The sequence below is a fragment of the Ambystoma mexicanum genome, chromosome 3q, assembly GCF_040938575.1.
Source record: "Ambystoma mexicanum isolate Mex_15411 chromosome 3q, UKY_AmexF1_1, whole genome shotgun sequence".
NCBI lineage: Eukaryota > Metazoa > Chordata > Amphibia > Caudata > Ambystomatidae > Ambystoma > Ambystoma mexicanum.
Window position 1 is genome coordinate 285262455 of NC_090926.1, and position 26087 is coordinate 285288541.

Below are 26087 nucleotides of genomic sequence, written 5' to 3' on the forward strand. Positions count from 1 at the left end.
AAGGCTATAAGGAACTCAAAACTTGTAAAGATATCAGCATTTGCGGATTAAGTATCTGTGTATTCATGCTCAGGCCTTGTAGTGGCGCTGGGTTTGTACTTGGGGCTGACAGTGGCGATGGTATAGGGGTGGTGGCATTGCAATTGGGTATGGGTCTAAGTCTTCATCCTCTGAAAGCACAGATGAGTAACCCTGCTCAAATTCTGAAGCAATATGATGCTCTAAGATGTTATCAGACATAGACTCAGACACTGGAGAACAATGGTGATGACAATGCATTACTTACCGTAAAAGCATTTCTGATGGTTGTATCTGCTTAGATTCACATGCTGTGCATAGGTCCGACATCCAGTGGTCACTGCGGAGTATTGCATTTTGTTTTTCGTAGTCGAAAAGGGGACGTCGACAAGGCGTGTCTGTAACACTATCCCTATAGTGACGTGTGTTGTACCCACAATCCCTCACGCGTCGAGGTCCCTCTGTTTGTATTTTTCTGCCCTGAGGGAGCCTTTTAGCCGTGAGTGAGTACAGAAAAGAGAGAAATATATATAAAAGGATGTCTATGTTCCTTCCATCCGAGCGGGGAGGAAGGGTGGGCGCATGTGAATCTAAGCAGATACAACCATCAGAAATGCTTTTACGGTAAGTAATGCATTGTCTTCTGATGTTTGTTAATCTGCTTAGAATCACATGCTGTGCATAGACTAGCGAGCAGTACCCGGAGTTGGCGGTGGGTTATGAGAAGGAACAGTAGAAAAAAGATGTCTTAATACTGCCTGCCCAACCTGGGAATCAGATCTAGAGTGTGCATCTAGACAGTAGTGTTTTGTAAAGGTGTGCACAGAACTCCAGGTTGCCGCTTTGCAGATGGACTCAAGGGGAACATTTGCAATGAATGCTATGGAAGCCCCCGTGCCTCGAGTGGAATGTGCTCTTGGCTTGAAGGGTAGTTCTCTCTTAGCAAGAGTATAACAGAGAGTGATGCATTGAACAATCCATCTAGATATAGTGGATTTTGAGACCGCATCTCCTTCTCTTCCTGCTGCCACCGAGACAAAGAACTGATTAGTCTTTCTCAGTGGTCTGGTTCTTTCCATGTAGAACATGACAGCTCTGCGTACATCTAGTGTATGCAGACTTTTTTCTCCCGAGCTGGAAGGGTTTTGAAAGAACGTTGGTAGTTCTATAGTTTGGTTTACATGAAATTTCGAGATGAATTTAGGTGCAAACCTTGGGTGTGTGCGTAGAACCACCTTATCTTTGTGAACTGTTACGAAGGGGTCTAGTACAGAAAGAGCCTGTAGTTCACTTACTCTCCTAATGGAGGTGATAGCTATTAGGAAAGCAGTCTTAAGGGTGATATCTTTAAGAGTTGCCTTGTGCATGGGTTCGAAGGGAGGGCCCATGAGTCTGGAAAGTACCACATTTAAGTCCCATCCGGGAGCTGGGTTAGCTATCGGAGGGTGTATCCTCTTTACCCCCTCCATGAAGGCTTTGATAACTGGTATCTTCCACCACGACACTTTAAGTTGGGAAGTGGTGTATGCAGAAAGTGCCGCTAGGTGGACTTTAATGGAATTGAACACTAAACCTGAATCCAGTAAATGGGTCAAGTATAGAATAATGTCAGTAGGAGAGCAGTCAACTGGGTTGATGCTAGTACCTCTACACCAGATAACGAATCTTTTCCATTTGCTAGAATAGCAGTGTCGAGTATTAGGTTTTCTGGCTTCCCTGAGGATGTCCATACATCTCTGTGGGAGTTGTAAATGTCCAAATTCTATGATATCAGGAGCCAGGCTGCTAAGTTCATGGTCTGAGGGCATGGATGCAGTGTTCTGCCCTTGTCTTGTGGCAGCATGTTGTACGGGCAGGGAAGTTTCACTGGGGGAGATAGGGACATCTCCATCAAGTGATTGAACCATGGCTGCCGGGCCCACATTGGGGCCACTAGTATCATTGTAACCTGCTCCTGATGCATCTTGTGCACCACTTTGTTGAGAAGGGGAGTCGGGGGAAAGGCGTAAACAAATTTCCCTGACCATAGAATCGACAGACCGTTCCCCTTGGACTGGTTCTGGGGGTACCTGGAGGCGTAACTTTGGCATTGTGAGTTTTCCAGAGTTGCGAGCAGGTCTATTTCCGGGAATCCCCATTGAGTGAAGACGTCTAAGACGATGTCTTTGTGTAATTGCCATTCGTACTCTCCGGGCAGGGGGAAGTCTCTGCTGAGTTTGTCTGCTAGAAGATTGAGTTCCCCTGGTACATGTTGTGATAGTAGGAACATGTTGTGTCTGAGAGCCCACTTCCATATATTCTGGGACAGTTTGGACAGTCCTGGAGAGTGAGTGCCTCCTTGCTTGTTGAGGTAGTACATGGCTGTGGTGCTGTCTGTGAGGACCATCACTGTCTTTCGTTGTAGCTGTTTCTGAAAGGCTTTCAGTGCTTTGAACACCGCTAGTAGTTCCAGCAGGTTTATATGCTTGGATGCTAAGCTCGGAGTCCAAACTCCGTGTGCCGTCTGATGGGATAGGTGAGCCCCCCATCCTGTAAGGGATGCGTCTGTGGTTAGAGTGGCTTCCACTGCGGGTGTGGCGAAAGTTTTCCCTAATAACAGGTTTTCTTTTGTCCACCACCGTAGCGAGAGAACCAAGGCCTGCGAGACAACCACTAGATCGTCCCATTGTCCGCTGGCCTGACACCACTGGCTGTAGAGCCACTCTTGCATTGGGCGCATGCGCAGGCGCGCGTGAGGTACCAAATAAATACATGACGCCATCATCCCTAGCAAGCGCATTGCTTTGCGTACCGTCACCTCTCGGCCTGCTACATAATGGGGAATCTGAAACAGCATGTTTTGGACCCTCTCGTTGGAGGGGAATACGAGGCCGTCCTTTGTTCGAATTAGAGCCCCTAGGAATTGTTTGATTTGGCTGGGGTCTAAGCTGGACTTCTTTTCGTTGATGGAGAAGCCCAGTTGGGACAAAAGGTCTACGGTCTTTTGGGTATTGGAGAAGCATGTTTCGTAAGAATCCCCTGTTATGAGCCAGTCGTCGAGGTAAGGGTATACCGGGATGGATAATCTGCGCAGGTGGGCCGCTGCCACTGCCAGTACTTTCGTGAATACCCTTGGTGCAGATGCTATCCCGAAGGGTAGTACACTGAACTGGTAGTGTTTGTCCTCTATCTTGAACCTGAGGTATTTTCTGTGCGATGTCAACATTAAAATATGAAAGTATGCATCTTTCATGTCCAGTGTTGTCATGTAATCCCCTTGTGATAACAGTGGGATTACCTCCTGTAAGGTCACCATACGAAACTTTTGGGGTTTGACAAATATGTTCGCTGGGCGCAGATCTAATACAGGGCGCATGGTTAAGTCCTTTTTGGGTACAAGGAAGTACACTGAATAAATACCTTCTGTTACCTGTGATAGGGGGACGGGCTCTATAGCTTCTTTCTTCAGTAGTTCTTCCACCTCTTGAAGAAGAATGGAGAGGTGTTGCGGTGTCATGCGTCGGTTCCGTGGGGGTTTGTACTTCGGGGAACCGTTGAACTCGATGCAGTATCCGTGGGCTATGGTGGATAATACCCAACGGTCTGACGTGATTCCCTCCCATGCTGAAAGGAACGATGTTAGCCGGCCCCCGACCAGTGATGCATGGGAGGGGACCCGAATTTTCGGGTCATTTGCTGGTATTGGGCGTGGAACCTCTGGGGCTGGAGCCACGACCTCTTCCTCTGCCACGGCGTTGGCCTCTTTGACTGAACTGGGTGTTACCCTGGTTAGTGGGCCAGTTGGAGCCAGAGTAATATTGTTGTTGTTGGTTCTGCTGCTGTCTTTGGCCACGAAAGGAGCGTTTATTACCATAGCCTCGCCTGTTAGGGGGCCTAGAAATTTGATCAAGAGTCTTGATGGTATCAAACTCTTTTTTAGCATGTTCTAGGGCCTCATCTACTGCTTTCCCAAACAGATGCGTCTGTTCAATGGGTTTATTTATGAGGGAGGCTTGGGTTTCGGGCTTAAAACCTGAATTGCGTAGCCAAACGTGGCGTTTGAGAAGTATTCCCTGCACTAGGGAGCGGCCAGCCGTCTCAGCGGCATCTAGGGAGTTCTTAACGATGCCCTGGTTTACCAGTGTGCCCTCTGATATTATAGCTAGCAGGCGAGAACGCAGAGGTTCAGGTGCTTCCTCTGCTTCGCTGCGCAGCTTGTTCCACTGTGCATCTGCGTAGCTAGCTAAAAGTGAGTTGTTATTAGCAATTCTAGTAGAGAAGGCGGCGGAGGTCGTGATTCTCTTCCCCAGTGCGTAGAGTTTTTTGCCTTCTTTGTCTGGAGGTGCTTCACTAGTGGATAGTGGCACCCCTGCTCTTTTTCTTGTGTTGGTAACCACAAGGGAGTCCGGAATAGAGTGTCCTCTGATGTATAAAGGGTCAGAGGATGAAGGGCTGAAGAGCTTTTCTATTCTAGGGTTGACCCCTCTTACTAAAGCTGGGTTAGTAAGGGAAGGAGAAATTCTTCTTTTAATAGAAGCCAGGAGTGGAATAGATTGGCTAACAGGGGCTTTTTCTTTGATGACTTTTTCTACAAAGTCAATGTCTGGAAGAGTTTCCCCTGTATCAATTTCAAAATGCGCTGCTGCCTTGTGCAATAGTGCATTGAGGGAAGGTTGGTCATCTATGGGAGAGGAGTTCCCATGTGAATCCTTGAGAGGAGAAGGGAGAAAGGCATCAGGGTCTGAATGTACTGATGGGGATTGCCAAGGCTGCACTGACGGTGAATGCCAGGGCTGCGAGGTAGCTGTATCCTCTTCAAAACCTGTAGCAGTGGTGTAAGGATCTTCTTCGAACCCCTCTTCCTCAAGTTCTACCTCTTCTTCTCCACCCAAACACTCCTCATCTTCTTGGAGGTATTGCTCCTCCTCAGTGAGGTCAACCAGCCTAGGAATCTTGACTCTAGGGTCATCCTGTGGCCATTCTCTTTGTCTTTTGTGAGTGGGTGGGTCTTGGTTTCCTAGAAACCTTTCCATATTCTCCATGCAAGAATGGAGTCTTTCAAGGGTCTCATGGGGTACCCCTGAATAGTCTAGAGGGGGGAAATTAGTGTTTTCGCCTTCGAATCGTTTCGAACGCTCCCACAACGTCGACGAGAGGTTCCCGTCTCCTTCTGAAAAGCCTTCAGGTAGTTCGGAAGCGTCCTTTGGAGAAAGGGGCAGTTCCTGGCTACTTTTATGTTTTTTCGACGCGGTATTCGACGTTTGTTTCGTCGTCCGCGTACGTTTGTCTTCGGCGACAATTCTCGCTAGGCTCTCGACCACGATCTTGTCCGTCGAGGGCTCTGGTGTCGACGTTGTGTGCGTTGCGCGTTGTACCTCGACGGTCGCTCTATGGAGCGTTGCGTCGGATGTTTTTGGGGTAGCGCCCGTGTTAGATGGAAGCCCAATCGCTGGTCGCGGCTGCGTTTGCGGGTGGGGCTTGTGACCTTTACGGTCTGCGGTAGACGCCGGAGTGCCCTGCGTCCCCTTCGGCGCTGATGGATCCTTCGTTCTCGACGAAGAAGAGCCGTGGGTAGTGTGTTTACCCTTATGGGGTTTGTGTGCGTCCTTGTCGCCGGGGTGTTCATCCCCATAAGCAGGGCGTGAGCCGAGCCCGTCGGGGCCGGGGACGGACGACGAGGAGCGGGAGCGCTCCTTCTGGGGGCTCATGACTTCCGTAACGGACGTCCAGTTATCGCATTCCTCGTCACTTTCAGTAACAGCGGCAGCGGGTGAGGAAACTGACTTCGACATCGCGTAGTCCGCCCACCTCTTAACCCTACGTTCTTTAAGAGTCCTGGGTTTTAAGAGCTTGCAGGCTGCGCAGCTGTTCTCTATGTGATCGAGGGGTAAGCAACGATTACAGAGCTTGTGCTTATCTTTCCAAGTATATTTGCCCCTGCAGCGTGGGCAAAACTTAAATGGTGTCCTCTCCATAGCTGAGGCAATAATAGCTGGCGATAACAACCCCAAGGGAAAGAAAGGGGAGAAAGAAAGACATTCTCAAAGAGAAGAGACAAAGTTCTAACCCCCACTCTCCCTACTGTAAGTTGGCCGTCGAGGCCAGGCCACGTGTTCAGCAGCGCCGAAGGATCTCCTCCGCTCTTCCTCTCCGTCGAAAATCAGTTCGGCGGAGAAACAGCTTCACAGCTAACGTCGAGGGGGAGGGATCGTTATCAGTATATTAAGTTATGACAAAAGGACCGAGGTCCGTGGCAAGTATAGCAATGTCTCTCTAGGAGCTCCGCGAAAGGCGACCAGAAACTGGGCGGAAAAAAACAATCTGAGGGACCTCGACGCGTGAGGGATTGTGGGTACAACGCACGTCACTATAGGGATAGTGTTACAGACACGCCTTGTCGACGTCCCCTTTTCGACTACGAAAAACAAAATGCAATACTCCGCAGTGACCACTGGATGTCGGACCTATGCACAGCATGTGATTCTAAGCAGATTAACAAACATCAGAAATTAGATTTCTGCCCTCGTTCTCACTTTTATCTTGGGGGTTGTTTCCGCTGACATTTTTGATTTGGATGGGGTATCCATCGTCAATGGCTGTCAAATTGCTGCAAATGGATTTTGTATGAATATGGGTGGTTCCTCTGCCCCATTTGATTATTCCTACGGACTCCTCACTAAGCCCCTACCTAAAGTCTCCTCCCCGGTTGCCAGGGAAAGGCAGACACTTTCTGATTGTGACCTTGGGGGTGGTGATCTGGAGGAGAAAGGGACCAGCGGAATGAGATGACTTCGTCCTCCTCTAGAGAGGTGAGTTTAGGGCCCTTTACAGGTAGCAGATCATGCAGTAGATGGGATGCAGAGTAACTCTTTACACCAAATAATCAGGCAAAAACTCGTCATATGTAACATCATACTACGTGGCAAATAAGAGAAACCTACGGGGTTTGTGGTTGGCTTAAGGGGAATATCTAGGTATACTTTCTATAAAGGATTGGGTTGTGATTGGGTATCTCCAGTCAGGTGGACAACTCATGGCCACCCCTAGTGCAAGTCATCTTCAACAGTTTTAGAAACACAGTAAACTATAGGTTCACAAACTATAAGGCCCTTCGTTATGTGGCCCTCTACAATTGGTTGGCACGCTTGTGCCATCCTGGAACTTTCGATTCACTGGCAGCACATTAGCTGACACTCCAGATGTCAAGAGGTGGACTTGACCTTGTCTCCCCACCCAATTAGCCCAACATCTCTCATCACCCATGCCTTCTGCCATGAAGATTGTCTTTGAACCTGGCTTTGCAATGTATTATCATCTCTGGGAATGTAAGGGAGAATGGGCACACGCTTATCATAGTTCTGTACTGCATGCCCAACTTCTATTTCCATCCTTGGCTCACGTGTCAGGAGACTGCAATTCGGCCTCTTTTGCAGCATTTATTCATCTTGAATTAATGAACTTGGCACTCATGGTGTTCTTTCCTTGCACCTTCCCGTTCACTGTTCTTGAAGAATAGAAAACCAGTCTTTGGCAGCTTCCAGTCTTGACACCAGGCCAGTCAGCCCTTCGAGTCTTCCATGCTCTCAGCTACTTTTCTGCTGTGACACAGCCTTCTTCATAGGCTTGAGCTTACTAGAATGTCCAGATCCCATACATATATGGTGCAGCTCCACCTGCAATCTATTCACTACATATAGCCAGCTTCTATGATCACTTAAATCTACTTACGTTGCTGCATCTGTACAGTTATCAACCGGCTTGCATTTTCTGCGGTGCTCTTAACACATGCAATCTTCATTTTGCATATGAACCTTTACTCAATCCTTTACTTCGTCATCACTTTCTATAAGGTCCATACATTCTCTTCGTCAGCCAGTATATCAGTGCGTCATGCTCACTTCTTGCAACATCACCAACTTCTCTTTCTCTAATTTTCATATTCCTTCGGGGATCTCCTCCACGAGAATGTCTTCTCTTCGGGAATACATCAGGTAGGGTTTTCTCAGAACATACCTTTTCTCAAAGACTCGATGCAGAATAATCACAATTGCTGGTGTCAAGCATGGCACAATTTCAGGCTTCCAGCATATATATAGTAGGGGGGCAGGACTTCCTGTAGGGGCAGTTGGCTGCTCCTCTACAGATGATATCTCTTTAATTTCAAAGTACATAATGGCGTGTTGTCATAACACTTTGCCTGTCCCACAAGTTGAACATCTTAATGCAAGCAAAAACCATCAGAAGCACTTTTGCATTGAGAGAAGAAAAAAAAGAAAACTCTAAAACCAAGGAGACCTATAAAGCTAGGAATTTCCCAAACTCCCAAAGGTGCAGTAGGAGGCCTATAAATAATAACGGTTTAAACCCTAAGGAACTTTATTCCTCTTCTCAATCAACTCTAGTGATTAATTCTTATGGTATTTCCTTAAAGGAAATTACAGGGAACAGAAATATGTTTAAGAAGGAACACCAAACCCGAAAACCAAAATGTGTCATTAGGGACTTCAGGTCCCATAATTCCCCAAGTACTGGGACAAAGAAGAGGGCTAAAGAAGAACAATGCTGCAGGAGTGGTCAGATCGTTAATGGAAATGACCCACACCTGAGGGAAACTGGGAGGCTTAAAAGGTCCCCCTCAGTTGCAGGCCATGGGTGTTGCTTTTGAGGTTGAGCAGAGAGCAGTTCAGGCAGAACAAGCAGGCAGAGCAGTGCATGCAGCCGACACAGAAGCTGGAGGAGGGAGAGGACGATGGGACCACTGTTAATGAGAAGACAGTAGCGGGTCCTGTGAGGGTCTGTGCCTCCAGAAGTGAAACCAAGGGAAGCTTTCATTCCCAAGAGGCTGTCGCCATTGACTGGCGAGCAGCAAGGAGCCTCAGGGCGGCAGCAGACCAGAAGTAGCTGTTTGCCGGGTCGCGAGGAGCCACAGAAGCAGATGCGATCAGGGAGCGGATTGGACGCGCACGCCTTACCCGTTGAGTTCACCAGCTTGCAGTAACTCCAGAGCGCTCCGATAAAGCTCCCGTGTTCAGGGCAGGCGTTTCACTATTAAGAAATGCTTGCGTATGAGTGAAAGCGATATAAGAAGTACTTTTCGAATCTCAAATGATCAGAAAGCAACAAAAGTCACATTTGTTAAAGCCAAATGACCGTAACTTTAAGCGTGTGAGTTTATGGAAAACCCAGCAGCCCGATGGGGCACGATTGTTAAAAGCTAATACAAACAACCATTGCCCAAGCTAATAGACACCAAAAACAAGGCAATTCAAACCCAGCAGACATTGCCAAAGGCAAAGGGGAACTAATGAAAGGCCCAAAGGTTGTGCAGCTAGTTACTCACATTTTGAGACGCATATGACCACCGCTGGTATAAACACACATTGCCAAAGCCAAGGAAGAACCAGAATAAGACCCTATCCTTGTCAGTATTTGGTTACTTGTGCAGTGGGGAAACTAAAGTGGCAAAAGGTTGCCCTTCTGGAAAAGGTTATTCAGGAGTGAAGCATAATTTGTAGAGGAGCATTGAAGAGTACCAATGTGAATGTTGTTTTCCCTGAAGAGTAGTTAAAAGTGTAATGCTACAAAATACTGAACTTTGGGAAGCTGCTGCAAAGCTATTCTAAGTTGTTCTCCACCACAAAAGTACCTACTATTTTTGAAACGCTCCTCGGGCAAGTGAGTATGCCCTGATGGCAAATGCTTGAAGCAGTAGGCCTGGAATTGGAGTAACCAGGTGTGGTTGAGGTAGTAGGCTTGGCATTGAAGTAAACCAGGTGGAAGTTGATGTGCTATAAAGTGGTCCTGACAAAGACAATTTACATTGGTTGTGGTATTGAAGACCTATATACAATTGCTGTAAATTAATTACACTTCCTCAGAAATACTCAGTTGTAGCAAATCATCCTGACAAAGACAAATGTTGTTGCTTTTGAAGAACTATACAAATATTCTGCATGTTAAGAGGATCATTCTGAAGTTTGCTCTTGCTCAAGCAACAGAAAGAATCTTCTGTTTTCTTTGTTGAATTAATGGAGTGTTGCAACTTTCTGTTGTCATAAACTATTCTGGAACTTTGTTGCGAAACAGGATTTTTTCAAATCCTTTTGGAACTGTGAAGCAGAGCCCTGTTCGAATCTAGGGGAGGGGATTTCACCCAGATTGTAAGCAGAGACTGTTATATTACTAATTCAATTCTGATATGCATATATCTATATCTTCTTTTTACCTTTTGAACTGCCATTACCTTATTGTAAGCATAAGTGTGAGGGACAGATATCCTTTGTTAGAGTGTTTCCTTTAGTTTATTTTAGGCAGGGAGATACCCTAGGGTAGGGATAGTGAGGTGTATATCCAACCTTTTAATTTAATGAAATGGCATTTGTTCACACAGCTGTCTGCCTCAGATTTCTGAACCCTCTCACCCTTCTGGTGCTTTTTCTTGGTCCGCTGTCGATGGGTGGTCCCCTGTAGACGGTGGTGTAGTTTTTGTAACCTACATGCTAGTCAACGACTTTGTTCCATCTGTGTGTGCGGACGAGGATGGTATTCGGCTGGATGAAGCCACTTGTGTCGTCGATAATGTTTTCATGGACATTTATTTTTTTGTCATCGTCAAGTATGGTGTCTACGGGGACGACATTTTATGTGTCGGTTGTGGTGTGCCAGTCGAAGATAATTTTGTTGCAGACGGTGTCATCGACAATGACTTTTGTGTCGTTGACAAGGGGGAGACTGTTGATGATGTCCTTTGTGTCGATGAGGTCTTTGTTAGGGTGGCCGGCGACAAAACATTTGTCAATGATTTCATAGCTGTAAAAAAATGCTGACAAGGAGCGTGCCGCTTTAGAAGTTCGGCCCTTAAATCTATTAGGTATGGAGGACTTATTTCCATGGACGGTGGCAGGCTTTGCAGTGGTCGACCGCAAACATTTCTCCTCCATTAGCTTTTGCTTCTTAGGATGCCCTGATGGTCTCTCCTCTGACCTAGTCAGCAAACCAGTTTTCTATGCCCGTCTCTTAGTGTTTTAGCACTAAAATTTAGCAGATAGCAGTTATCAGAAAGTGTGAATGGGGTAAAGGCAATATATACATTCTTTATGCCTGTCCCGTTCATACACATTCTTAAGACTACAAGTCAGACAGGACTTAATTAAAAAAAAAAAATGTCGACCACCCCTCCACAGTAAACACCACATATCTGGGTTTTGAAGTGGTAAAAAAAAACCAAAAAAAAAAAAAAGTTGGTTGCATTTTTTTAAGAAACTTGCTTTTTGAAGTTTCTCTGCAGGGGGAAAAAGGTGAGAGGATTTCTCTGCACAACGTGTGGCTAGAATCTGAAGATGGCCTTCGGGTGGAGGTACATACTCAACGTCCCATTGACTGGGGCCTAAAGCACCCAACAGGACATGCACAGACTACAAAACAAAGATGGTTTTTCTTTATAATATCAGAGGGACATTACTCACCGTAATCGAATTTCTGATGCTTGTATCTGCTTAGATTCACATGCTATGCATAGGCCATCAAGTGCTAGCCGCTGCGTATTGCATTTTTTGTTTTCGAAACTCGAAAATGGACATCAACAAGGCGTGTTAGTAATACTATCCCCAGTGTGACGTCCACTGTACCCATTGTCCTTCACGCGTCGAGGTCCCTCAGATTGTTTTATTTCTGACATGAGGTGGCATGAAGTGTAGCGCGAGCACAGATGTAATAAAGCAGATAAGAGTAGATAAGCCAGAATACATCTATGTACCTTCTACTCCACAGGGGAGGAAGGGTGGGTGTATGTGACTATAAGCAGATACAAATATCAGAAATACGATTACGGTGAGTAATGTATCCCCTTCTGAGGCTTGTGGATCTGCTTAGATCACATGCTATGCATAGATTTGTAAGCAGTGTCTGGAGAATCTGGTGGGTTGTGAGATGGTACAGCGGCAAATAGAGGTTTTAGCACTGCTTGTCCCACATGTGCATCTGCTTTAGAATGTTTGTCAATGCAGCAGTGCTGAGAAAAGGTATGTATAGTGCTCCAGGTAGCTGCTTTGCAAATGGCATCCACAAGGACGTTTGCAATAAAGGACAAAGTATCTCCTGTACCCCTGGTAGAGTGAGCTCTTGTTGTGAAATGCAGAGTCTTGTTTGATAGAGTAGCAGAGCTGTATGCATTTCACTATCCATCTGAAGATGGCATTTTTTGAAACGTGATCACCTTCCCCATCAGGTGCTATGGAGACAAACAGTTGGTCCGTTTTTCGTATCGGTTTTGTCTTACATAGTAAAAGAACTGTCCTCCTTACATCTAGTGTATGGAGGTTTTTCTCAGCTGAGCTTGAAAGAAAGTGGGTAGTTCAATGGACTGGTTGACATGGAACTCAGATATGAACTTAGGTGAAAACCTAGGGTATGTTCGTAGTACCAACTTGTCTTTGTGAATAACAAAGAAAGGGTCTTGCACTGACAAAGCTTGTAGTTCACTGACTCTTCTTATGGAGGTGATAGCCACCAGAAAAGCTGTTTTATTTGTTAGGTGTTTAAGGCTGGATTTGTGCACTGACTAGGTCCTACCCTGGAGGCAGGTTTGAAATGGAGGGGTAAAACCTCAACTAGTTCCATGAATGCCTGAATGACAGAGACCTTCCACCAGGACACCTTGCTTTGAGGCGTGGTGTACGCGGAAAGAGCCGCTAGGTGGATCTTGATGGAGTTGAATACTAGACCAGAGTCTAGTAAGTGGAGCATGTAATGAAGAATGTGCAATAGAGTACATTTGATGGGGTTTACATTTTTTGACTGGCACCATATTACAAATCCTTTCCTTTCCATTTGTTAAAATAACAGTGTCTGGTGTTTGGTTTATGTGCCTCCCTGAGGATTTCATACACCTTTGATTTAGTTTTAAATGGCCAAACTCTGACTTCAAGAGCCAAGCTGCCAAGTTCATGGATTGAGGACGTGGGTACAATGTTGTCCCCCCATGCTGGGTGAGCATGTTGAAGGGACACAGGAGTTTGATTAGATCGCACATCGCCAGTTTGCGCAGATGCGGAAACCAGGGTTGTCTCACCCACATAGGAGCAACCAGGATTAGCGTCATTTGTTCCTGGTTCAGCTGGTTCACTATTCTGCTCAGAAGCGGTGTTGAGGGAAAGCGTAGGCAAATTTCCCCGACCAGCTGATCCACAGGGCGTTCCCCTTGGACCCAGGTTGGGGAAACCTGGATGCAAAGTCTGGGCATGGTGTGTTTTGGGTGGATAGCCCCAGAGGGAAAAAATATTGGCTGAGATTTTTCTGCTGAGCTGCCACTCATGTTCTTCAGGTAGAGGATCTTGGCTTAATGAGTCTGCCAGAGAATTGGAGTTCCCCTGCGACACTAGGAACATGTTCCGCTTGAGTGCCCACTTCCAAAATGCTTTGTGATAGCCTGGACAGACTTGGAGAGTGTGTGCCTCCCTGCTTGTTTATGTAAAACATGGCAGTGGTGCTGCCTGTAAGGATCTGTACTTTTTGGCCTGACGGATGCACATGAAAAGCTTTTAGGGCGTTGAACACTGCTAGTAGCTTTAAGAGGTCTATGTGCTTTTGGGCTGTGATCCCGGTCCACAGGCCATGCGCTGTGTGGTGAAGGTAATGGGCTCCCCACCCGCTGAGAGATGCGTCTGTTGTGACAATAGCTTACACTGTAGGGTTGTGAACAGATTTTCCTTTGTCCATCAGTATAGCCCTTGAACTAGGGTTAGCGAAACAACCACTAGATCGTCCTACTGACTGATTGCCTGAGACCACTGTTTCGCGAACCACTCTTGCATTGGGCGCTTACGCAACCATACGTGCGGAACCAGGTAAATGCATAAGGCCATCCTCCCAAGCAAGCGCATTGCTTTGCATACGGTTATTTGGCGACCGGATAGATACTGGGGTATTTGCAGCAGTATGCTTTGCACTTTTTCGTTTGACAGAAAGACTAGACCCTCTTCTGTCTTTAGGACAGCTCCTAAGAACTGTTTGGTTTTGCTTGGAACAAGACTTGCTTTTTTTCTCGTTGATTAAGAATCCCTATTGGAACAGAAGATTGATTGTTCTTTGCATATTTTGATTGCAAATTTGGGGAGATTCCCCTGTTATCAGCCAGTCGTCCAGATAAGGGTACACTGGGATTGATTCTCTGCGTAGGTGCACTGCCACTACTGCTAGTACCTTGGTGAAAACCCTTGGAGCGGAGGTTATGCCGAAGGGTAGCACCTTGAATTGGTAGTGTTGATTCGCTATTTTGAAGTGCAGGAACTGTCTGTGCGATGGGAACATTGAAATATGAAAAAATGCATCTTTCATGTCCAAGGTTGCCATGTAGTTCCCCCGTTTTAGCAGTGGGATTACTTCCTGTAGCGTTGTCATGCAAAATTGTTGTGGCTTGACATATGTGTTTGCAGGGCGCAGGTTCAGGACAAAGCACATTCTTAGGTCTTTTTTGGCACAAGAAAGTACACTGAATAAATGCTCTTGCTTACCTGGTTTGCTGGGACGATTTCTATGGCATCTTTTAGTAGCAGTGCTTAGACTTCTTCTAACAGGATCAGTTGTTCTTCCAGTTGTTCTTCCTGTGTAGTTTATCTTTGTCTTGGGAGGGTGGTTGGCTGGTGATTGTATTAGCTCTATGCAATAGCCCTCCTGCGACGGTGGAAAGTACCCACTTGTCTGACGTGATCCCTCCCATGCGTGGGTAAATGATAAATACGGCCTCCTAATGGAGAGGCATGGGAGGGGACCTGTAGCGGTTGGTCATTGCTTAGGAGGGGTGGAGCCCCCCCTTGAGGAGGAGGATCTGCCCCTACTTCTGGACCTTCCTGGCCACTTTGAAAAGTCTTTTGGGAGGGCTGCCCCTGTGAAGAAACCCAGGACAAACTCTGCCCACCCTGGTTGTAATTGAAGGGCCGCTGGGAGATCTGTCCTCTAAACCGTGTGTATTTGAACCTCCTCTCTATATAAAGGGTTTGTTAGTGAGTTGTCCCAGGGATTTGAGGGTGTCGTATTCCTCCATTGCACTTTCTAGTGCGTCCTCAACCACTTTGCTAAATAATGCGTTGGGCTTGATGGGTAGGTTTAAAAGGGTAGTCTGGTCTCCAATTTGAAACCCGATTGACAAAGCCATGCATGGCATTTGATGAGGGTACCTTCTGCCACAATTTGGCCTGCATTATCTGCTGTGTCTTATTTTTAAGAATGCAGCTTGCTGCTTGTCTCCCTTCAGCAATAGTGTCCAAGAGCTGTGTCTTAAGGGGCTCTGGAACAGAGCATATATGTTGTCCAACCTCATCCCCCTTGTAGCAATTATAGCTGGATAATAGCGTAGTGTTAGCGATTCTCACTTGATAGGCAGCCGGGGAAACTACTTTCCTGCCCAAGGTGTAGATTGTCTTACTCTCCTTGTGAGGAGGGGCTTCGACAGAGGCTAAGGGTGTTCCGGCTCTCTTTCATGTAGCGATAACTACTAGAGAGTCGGTCTTTAGCGGCCACCTGATGTACATTGGGTCTGATGGGGCTGGTCTGAACATCTTTTCAATGCGTGGGTTGACTGCCCTTGTCAGACTGGGGAAAGCATAGAGGGCTGCTTTCTTTTTCCCCAAGGATGTCTTCTACAAAGTCCTTATGGACTTCAGCTTCCTGAGTATCTTTCTTAAAATGTTCTGCAGCCTTTAAGAGCAGGTCATTGTACTGCAGCTGGTTGTCCACCGGGGAGCCGGCTACTGGTTGGTCGGTATGGTCTGGTGATTGGATGATGTATACCTCATCACCGTTATAGTATTGGTCTAAGTCCCCTGTGTCTCCTTGCTCTTCTAGGTCTGTAAATGAGTCAGGGTCTTGTGAGTCTTGGGTGTCGTAATAATATGTGTCCTGAGCCACGTCCTGATATAACGAGGTATCAGTTTGTGTAGGTTCCAGGTGGGCTCCTTTGGCGCTGGGCTGTTTGCTAGCTACTTTGCCTTGCTGGGGCCCTTGAAGGTTGCGGAGTTAATCTGGGTGCTGATCAAAGACATTTTCAAAACTGGACATTCTCCTCATGACCCTATAAAACTGTTCTGGGTTCCACTGGGAGGAGCTTGTCAACACTGAGGGAGCAGGAGTAGGCAGGGGCTCTGGAGTGCATTGGCCCTGAAAGAGTGCCCGCACAGCCAGAATAATCTCTACTCATTGAACCTCGTGATTTTGAGGCTTGGGGCGTCGAAGACTTTTAGCTTTTTGACGTTCTGGCCTTCAGTAGGGTGTCAGGGGCCTGTCATGTGGCGATCGTGACTGCGTCTCTTGATTAACTCGCTAATTTTTAAACTTTTTGCAGGGGCCATCGACGCAACTTTTGACGCACTGCCGCCGGAACACAAGGACTTTCCAGATTTGGACACTGTGTCGGAAACAGACTCGGTATCTGATTTGGGGGCTTGTCATGTGGTGATCGTGACTGCGATGGCCCAGAGGACAGAGATTGTTCGGACCTTATCTTCGACACCACGTGTGGCCTATCGGTCAATGACGTGGTCGACTGTCGGCCATGGGGGATGTGCTTGGTGCAACGTGTAATGGAGATGCTTGACCGGCCGGGTTTTGTCTATGTAGCGGAACTGCCAGCCTGCCTGTCGGAGTCAGGGCTGCCAGGAACTGCCAGCCTGCCTGTCGGAGTTCCGACACTGCCATAGCTGGAGGCTCCCTCGACGTTCATGGCGGCTTCAGCCTACATGACGTGGAAGGCCCAGCGTTTCGTTTTTGGTCCTTTTTGGCCTAAACAGTTTGAAAGACTTGCACTGTTTTTCGGCGTGGTCCCGAAGGAGGCAAAGGTTACACGCTTAGTGTGAATCCTTCCAGGGAAGCTTCCTGTTACAGGAAGGACAGAAGCTTCTGCACTGCTTCTGGCATCTCCACAGTCCTCCTTGCTCGCATGCAGCGTACCTCTCTATTCTCCAGCGGCATCCTCTGCTTTGCTGGCTCAGTCTGTGTGCTTCGTGTTCAGGGGCCTGGAGTGACTGGCAACGGCTCCTGCTGCACAGTTCTCTGTACCTCTCTCTGCAGCAATACTCCTGCCATTTTTAAATGTCCTGCTCATTAAAGGTTCAGAAAAACAACTACTCTGCATATGTCTTCCTCATCTTAGTACCGGAGTGGTTATGGGAGTTGAAGTCCATAACTTTCTTTGGGCTTTCAGCTCCTGGATGGTTTTCCTCACAGTCTTCAGAAAAAGGCACATCAAGAACAAAATGTGTTATATGTAAGTTGTGAATGTTTGGGTAAAAGGTGGGGGTGGGGGCCTGCCTCGAATTACAATAGGCCATCAGGAACTCTGGTATCAGAGGGATTTCCTCATGGGAAAGGGGGAACACTAGGACTCCCCCAATGGAGTCATACTATCTCCCCCGGTAGTCTCCTCCCATGTGATCCTCCCTCATGAAACCGCCCCAAGGGTCAGGATCAGGGAGTGGCTTCCGTCCCCAAGCCACATGCGAGGAGGTTACAAACCGGGGATTCCTGATGACTCCATTGGAGTCATCACGCTGGGCACACAAGAAGATCCCTGAAAGTACCTTTGAACACTTTCCTTACTCTGAATGATCGGCTCAACTGCATCTGCTCAAGAGTGCCTTCAGGGAGTGCACTTGCCACAATTATTTGACAACCAAGAGCAAGCCCCATCTATGGAAGGGTATTTGACTAATACAGCAATATCCTTCACCAAAGAGCACCTGGCAGAGAGTAGTAAAGGATAGTATGAAGCAGGAGGTTGCAGCCTTGAGAAGGGAACTCTGGAAGAATCTAGGGAATGAGAATGTAAAATGTACATCTAGTTGAAAGAGTAGGCAATAATGAGGATACGGTCATAGATGTGTCAAATTAAATGCTTAAACTACAGGAAGAAATTGAAGATTTGGAATGTCTATCAAATCAGTTATTGGACAAATGTGATCTTGAAAATCACTTTCGTAGAGGGAATGTGTGCTTGAAATTCCTGAAAGAAGGCAGAGGGCTTGCTCTACTCTTGAAAGGTTCCATGTGTTTATAATGACAAAAGAAATAACATACTTTTTCAGTGACACTTTAATAACGAATAAAATCCCCCCACTCTCCCCACCACTTTTAATCCCTTACCCCAAGCCCCGTACATATACTTTTACTAAATAATTTTACTTTTTTGTTTTTATTCAGGTGTCACTGAAAAAGTTTGTCATTATTTATTTTTTGTTATTAACACTGCATACCCTTTTTAAAGATGAGTTGACCTAATTTCTCCCTTCCGATGCCAACCTCAACATTGTTTGAGCAAACCAGGTAGACCGGAAACCAGCAACAGCAAACGAGAAAGCTAGGGATGTCTTAGTGAAATTTAATTCATGTACTATTAAAGAGAGAATTCGAACAAAGAGATAATTCCAACAACAGTATGTGAAGAACAGCAAACTGAATGCAAAAGTAGCAATATACACATATTACATGTTTCCGCTGGCACACTTCTGAAGAGACAAGCATAAAATCGATTAACAGAACACTTAGAGAACCAAAAACAAAAAATTGCTCATCGGGCCACATGCTTCTGTGGCTTAACCTTTTTGCACAATGAAGTTTGTAAATATTTAAAAAAAGGTAGAAGGCGCTCCTCCCCAGAAAGAACATGGCATGATAACCAGTTCTGAGATGAGAGTTTGCAGCACACACTTTTTGCTCACTGTACCTTTCACAGATGGGAAATATCCATTTGCATATCAGTCTTTGTCCCGCCCAGATGAGCAGTCCAGCACCGAAATGCTATGGCAATTCCTCTCTGAACTAGAGTACCAAAAGCAACCCCATACATGTGTTTCAGCCTTGTTGGGCCTCATCAGTGAGGTGAAGCTTTGTCTCTCTGAGAACAGTGAGCAGGGAGTCCACGTCTGGTTGCCCCCAGGTAATTCAGGGTGACCAACCCCAAGTTCCTTGCAAATATTTTAAAAAAAGGTAGCAGGCGCTCCTCTCCAGAAAGAACATGGCATGATAACCAGTTCTGAGATGAGAGTTTGCAGCACACACTTTTTGCTCACTGTACCTTTCACAGATGGGAAATATCCATTTGCATATCAGTCTTTGTCCCGCCCAATGAAGTTTGTAAATCTAACCATGGTGCAAGAGGCCTATGAGCTATTGGGGATGCATTTTCTAAATACTTGACGTAACAACAAATCTGTTCTTATCCTAAATGAAAAGGTTGGTCATCTGTCAGCAACAGTTAAGAAAACAGGACCAGCAAGGCATAACCCAACTGTGTTGGTGATTGTTGGGACACATTTTGTTAAAACTGGATAACTAAAAACTAGATTTTTAACCACATTCTCACCTGAACATTTAGACACATCCTTTCTTTGTTTTGATTTAGGGAAAATATCTTGATAATTAATCTGCGAGTTTAGAGTGGTCTAGATTTCAATGGATGGTAGGGCAGAAGGTTGAGGAGCTTCGCTAGGGGAGAGATGGTAACACTGTGTTCTTAGACAAGCTCAGAGCGATCTTTCTAAATCTAAGTGTCAATCACCTGGGCGTAAGTGTGCATAGGGGCTGACAGGCGAGGCAGAGCCAGAAGAGGGGAAATGGCCGGACCCCTGGATATACCTGCATTGCCGAAGCGCTTTTACGCCTGTTTGGGCACCTTGGACAACTTCCAAGCTGCTGCAAGGAAACCAGCAGATTAATTTTCAACTTTGCTAACGCAGTCTCCAATACGAGAACCACTGTGTCCTCTATCATTACCAACATGACATCACCTACCTGGCTACCAGCTTCTTCAAGCCACAAGTCATCACTGCTGCAGTATCACAATGAGATTTGGAGGTCGCTCGCTGCAGAAGGCAGGTTTTCTGTGAGGCTGCACAGTATTCCAGCACCTCCGACCCTAGTGTTTCCCAGCATCTTCTACCCACAAGCTGTCACCAATGAGAATCAGGCCGCAATCCCCTAGATGCAGTGCCCCAATTTGACCCCGGCTTTGTGCCGCAAGCACCCAGACTCCCAGTTTGACGCAGAGTAGAATGATAAGCAAGAATAAGGTACTAAAAGTAGTTTTGTCTCCCCGGTCTGGTTAAGAAGGCGCCACTCCTTACCTTTTTAAGACTATGATAAGGATGGCGGAACCATTGAGGGAGATTAAAAAGGACCCATATTTATAAGGGGTTCTGATCTAGAAAGGTGTGGATTTGTGGTTGTAATTGGCTGAGAAGGCAATGCCAGAGAGCAAAAGGGCTCTGGGTTGCAGAGTGCGGCTCTGCAAGACTACTTGTGAAGTACTAAGGGGTGTGCCCCAGTAGGCACCGTCCTCTCAGTGGTGCCCATGTAAGCTCTGGAGAAGCTTTAGGGGAAACCTTGTGAATGCAAGCCTCACAGTTGGGGTGACAGCCCAAACGGCCTCTCCCAGTCAGGGTGTGCACTGTGGCACTCTCGATGGATAACAGGCAAGCACTAGGGAAGACCTCTGTGCAAGCTTCGATGATTTACGGCTAAGGGAAGGGTTCGGAGAACCCCTCCCGGTTTGGTCCTCCATGGGGAACATGTAAACGGCCACAATGTCCTCTAAAAAAAAGGGTAGTTAGCCGATTCAAGAAATCCATCAAATGAGGATGTGCTAGTATGTGAAGAACTTCCTCCTACTTCTTTCGCCGGTCTCAAATAGTCCTGTGGAAGAAAATGTTGCACATCACACAGAGGATCCAGACATTGGCCGGGCCCAAGCACTCCACGCAGTAAATGTATGAGACTGTGGTGGGGAAGCACTGTAATCATGAGGCACAGCGATTGATGCCTGAACAAATATGTGCATGAGAAAAAAATAGAATTTATGTGCTATGAGACGGAGTGATTCAGTCCCTGTGTGAAGAAAAAGGAATCTCAGTTGGAAGGATGTATGCATGGAGGAGGTACCGTGTAAGGGGCACCCGTTGGTGACCAAATCAGGTGCTACGAGGCTGTCACAAACGGGTGGTTTGATCGGGAGTGGCACCAAAAGGAATCAGAGCTGCTCCCAAATTGTGAAACTGACAAAGAGCAGGAATGCCTCCCGAATAAGTCTGATTAGGCAAGAGTACCAAACCTTGTTGGAGGACAAAAGAGAAAGGTTCAGTGAGAAAAAGTGGGAAGAACTCCAGCTAGCGACAAGATTGAAAAAAAAGGAATCAGCCATCTGGAAGATAGTGTCCGAGCATACAGAGCGGTCGTCCTGTGTTGCTGCTCCAACTATCCCTGAGGAATGTCGTTCTCGCACTTCAACTCCCTTTATCAGGACTCTGATGCACAATTACTGCCCAACCATGAACAAACGGGGTCGGAGGCTCTGTTGTCACACTATATGTTGGATATTTCCCTAGAGGAAGTGGAGGAAGCAATCGGCACACAGAAGAGGGGAAAGCGCCTAGACCAGACGCAATTCCGGGGGAACCTTTCAGCACTGAAGTAAGAATATGGGGACCTGTTCTACAACATCTGTTCCCAAACATTTCAAGACCCATCTCATACCCGAGTCTTGGCGAGGTGCGACTATAGTTCCCGTTAAGGGGACAAGGGAGACCGCCAAAATTACGGGCCTTTAATTGACGTAGCCTCCAACATTTATGGAAAAATCTTAAGAAAACTGGAGGCTTGAATCCTCGAAAGAAATGCTATCTCAGATCTGCAGGCAGGTTTTAGAATGGGCTTTAGCCCGGTGGACCAAGTATTTAGGCTATCTCTCCTTGGGGATATATATGCGACTTAGGAACCAAAATCTCTATCTGGTGTTCATTGAGTTACGTGCAGCCTTTGACTCAATCGCTAGATCTAGGTTATAGCTTCACCTATTTCAGATGGGGGTCCCTGTTAATATACTGGCACCCATACGCCGCCTGCATGTAGGAACTTACGCCTGTGTACATGTTCCAGCAGACAAAGGCCTATCCAAGCCCTTCCCGGTTTCTAGGGGAGTGAAGCAGGGGTGCGTTGTCGTCCCAACCTTCTTCAGCTTATACATAATCAAATTGCTGAAGAGATTTCCCAATGCAACATGGATGTCCCTATGTTAGGAGGGAGGAAAACTGGCATCCTGCTGTATGCAGACGATACAGCCCTGATTAGCAAGACCAGAGGAGATATTCAAAAGGCATTACATTTGTTCACCTTGATATCAGCGAGGTTGTAATTAATCTGAACAAAACCAAGGCTATACTTTGGTCCAAAAGACACGGGAAACCCCTTCCCCAATTTGTTTGGGGCAGCTTGAGATTGAGTGTGTCACATTCTATGACCATCTGGGGGTCAGTCGACGTAAACGGATCCTGGGGAAGACAAATATAAAATTCCCTACTTAATTATTAAAGGCAAGAGGCGGTGGTGCGAGGTTTCCTGAATTATTATGGGGGCAACGCAGTGTCCCAGGCCCTGGAAGTCCTAAGGACCTGGGCAAACTCGTCTGCTATGTATGGCGCTGAGTGTTTGGGGCCACTCTGATCTCGGTAGGATGGTGCAAAAGAAATGGCAATGCTGAAAAATCTCCTCACCCTCCCAAAGAGAGCCCCATCTATTCCTTTAAGATTTGAACGAGGGTGGAGGGTGTTGCTTTTGATGCTAAACTCTGACCCCTGATGTATTGCCACAAACTGAGCACCTCACCCGCCCTTCATACTTACAAGGAAGCCCTCTTTGATGTACTTGCGCAAGAAGGCGTTAGAGCCCTCCCATGGGTTAGTTACACTCTGACCTTACTAGGACACTTGGCCTCCCACCCATGATCACACCTGAACCCCAGGACCATGCGGTAGCAAATGACTGCATCAAGCAGAGATATAGGGACTGGTACTATAAGGTTACATTTTCAGAGATCTGCATGGCTGATGCAAAAGCATAATGCATCAAATGGAAGCACTTGTTTGGCCGAGAAAAATATTTATCTAGCACCGATGACAAGGAAGCATGCACCCTGTTCTTAAAAGCAAGGGCGTGGATACTCCCATTGGCAGCGGCTGTAAGCAGTTGGGCCAAAGGTGATCTACCCCTCTGTAAAATCTGTGGGCAGGGAGATGAAGACCTTGAGCACTTCTTGTTTACATGCCCCCGTTACAGGGACATCGGCTGCAAGTGGCGTGTCCCTACTTATACAAAGCACAACATGGAGGACAAAAGAATCGATGGAATTTTTCTTATGTTATCAAAATCCTGCCAGCAACCAAACCCATTTAGCCTTTTTGAAAATGCCTGGGACTCGAGAATGAAATGTATTTTATCATTTTAAAAGCCTGTTTTATGGTTTAACCCTGTATTTTAAATGTTTTTATCTGATTACTTGTTTTTTTGCTTTTATGGTGATGCTGCTGAAATAAAGATTATTTCTTCTACTACGATTATAAAAATTAGAGTCAACCTGAAGCAAGCCAAGCAGAAGCATAGGATTTCCGGCTGCGTGACCTGTAATGGATGGATGGATGGTGTGGTCTGATAACTGCGCTTAGACCAGGGAACCCTAAATGATAACCAACAAAGAACATTGTATTATTTAACCCCCAGGAAGATTGCAAAGTTTGGGGGATCAGCTATACAGCAATGCCCCAGGTGTGGGGAGGTGAACGCGGGACTGCTACACATGTTTTGGGCTTGCCCGGAGGTGCATAGATTTTGGAATGAGGTCAAGACGAAACTGGCTGGCGGGGGGGTGGTGCTGGATGTGGAATCGGCCTGGTCATGCTTGCTTGGACTATTCCCTAGACCCCGGCACTTGAAACACATAAGCAAGATGAAGGACCAGGCCTATGTCTTGGCCAAACGTAGGATCGCCATGGGCTGGAAGGCGGCCCATAGACCTAGGGTGGAGTTATGGTGGACAGACCTCTTGAGATGGGCGGAAGCTGAATCCGTAGTCTGGTTTGATGCGGTCACCAGGGGGGGCAAAGAAGAAGTAGGGCCCTTGCTGGCCTGGCGGCAATTGGTGGCCTCGTTGGTAAACCCTCACCAGGGTGACAACGAAACAGAGGACCCGGTTGATGGCAGTCTAGGTAGTGTGCCACCCAGTGATGTTCCCGTAAACGATATGTGAGAACCGGCTCTAGTTTAAAGGGGGAGGGGAGAGTTTGAAAATGTGTTGAAATATGATGCTTTCTATGTTTTGAAACAGTTGTAGTGTGTTTGTTTGACCTTAAAAAATAAAATAAAAATATATTAAAAAAAAAAACAAAGAACATTGTAAGTAAACCACTGAAAACTGAACTACTTGATAATGCATGCCAGAAGGCAGATCAAGTGAACCTGTTTTCTTACATTGAACAAATGACTTTAGAATAAATACTATATTGAAATCTTGGGGAAGGGAACCCTGGGACTTGAAGGAACTGAGAAGCGTTATCTTGGGGAAGGGAAACCTCAAGATCTTCTTTTTGTGTGAACAATACCATATCGAACTTGGGGAAGGGAACCTCACGGCCTGGTTAGACATTGGTGAAACACACAGCTATTGGAACTGTATTGAGCCTGAAGTAGAAGGTCTAACTTATGCTGACAACAGCTGAGACTACTTTTCAACACTATTTTGGTTAAGAAGAATCCCACATTTTAATTTGTAGATGTGAGAACAAGCATATGTTTTGGAAACAAACAGAACTTTAATTTGGACTTTTAGACAGACTTTCTTTAGTTTTCTTTAGGAAGGAGAAATCCCTACCTTAGTTATAGTGCAGGTTAGGCATTATAACATCCTGACATTTTAATAAAGCTCCTTGTAACTTGAATTCTGTTGTCTGTGTCGTCGCTTGATACCATGCCTGCCTGTCTCACACTTGTTACAAAGCCAGTTGCCCATCTATCTAAAATAATACATTGCTCTAACCAGTGTTGGAACCCCACAATTTGATCTGAAGAAGGATTTTTTTTTAAATCACAAATAAAACGGGTCTTGCCCTCCTAACCAAACATTTATGTGCCAGTGCTTGGAGTACTGGACACTCAATGTACAAATCCATTGATCTTAAGTTGAAGAAGCCATTTGTCTTCCGAGGAGGTTACTGCTGAAAACTTTGAACTCACCACCAATGGTGCTTTCCTGATACTCATGAAACTGTCCCTTCACAAAGCGCAGGACAAGGCTGGACTTTCCCACTGCTGACTCCCCCAGAAGTACCAGCTTAAACTGACAGATTTTACTCGTCTGGGTCTGACCATTCGGCCTTGTTGCTCCCCGGCTGGTCATGGCCTCTGCTCAGGTGGTGCACAGTACCCCCGAGTGGGCTAGACGATAGTCAGTCTTCAAGACAGGATGGGCGTTGAGCGTCCTTTAGCGGCCCCGTTGCTGTGCTGACCTAAGGAGATGAGAAAAAAGAAGGCTTATGAAGGGTCAACTACCCTAGCCACAAAGCAGTCTTCATAACACCATCACTGTTAAGACATTATATCATTGCAGCCGGATGGGACACCGAAGCACAAAAAGGAAAGTTGTTAGTCGTACATCATATTGGTGACAACCTAACTGGACTAAATCCTAGGACATAAGTGGACTAGTTGACTTCAGGTCAACAGCAACAGGAGGGCTGGGAAACATCGAATTCAAAGGTGATAGTCTACTAGGAGTTCTGTCTAATTATCTTCAACATGAGGATGGGGAGAGAAGTATTAGAATGTTCATACTACCAAAAATATTCATTAAAAAAAAAGAACTATGCTCTCCCACAACTCAGCACTCTTTTCAAACAATGCAATATTCATTTTTATTTTTCATTGAATGACAGTAATACAGTTGTCTTTGCAAGTGTATTATAATTGGACTGGAACACACACATTATTTGTGGAATGCAACACCAACGAAACTCTTCAACATGAGTTGAATAGAAAATGGTGGCAGGGGGTCAAATTATACAGAATATTTAAACAGGAGTTAGTATATTTGCAAAAAGAAAAGAAAGACATCCCTGCAGTTTTCTAAGGCACGTATTGTGCTGCTGGGACTGGCTGACAGAGCTTCAGAGCTTGGTAGTTAAGCAGAACAAGCTTTCACAAGCGGGATGGGATTTAACTCCCAAAGGAATGGAACTCTTGTGGTTCTTGAGTTTTGGAGCACAGTATATAAAATACTTAAT

At 46.2% G+C, this 26087-nt stretch overlaps 1 protein-coding gene across 1 annotated transcript in view; it reads right to left on the reverse strand.

Moving 5' to 3' along the window:
• Positions 1-26087, reverse strand: part of RAB5B (RAB5B, member RAS oncogene family) — a 416704-nt gene that overhangs the window by 240466 nt on the left and 150151 nt on the right. Inside the window, exon 2 of the mRNA XM_069653782.1 lies at positions 25042-25313. Coding sequence (XP_069509883.1) covers positions 25042-25204 — 163 coding nt within the window. The 5' untranslated portion in view covers positions 25205-25313. The remainder of the gene's footprint in view (positions 1-25041; positions 25314-26087) is intronic.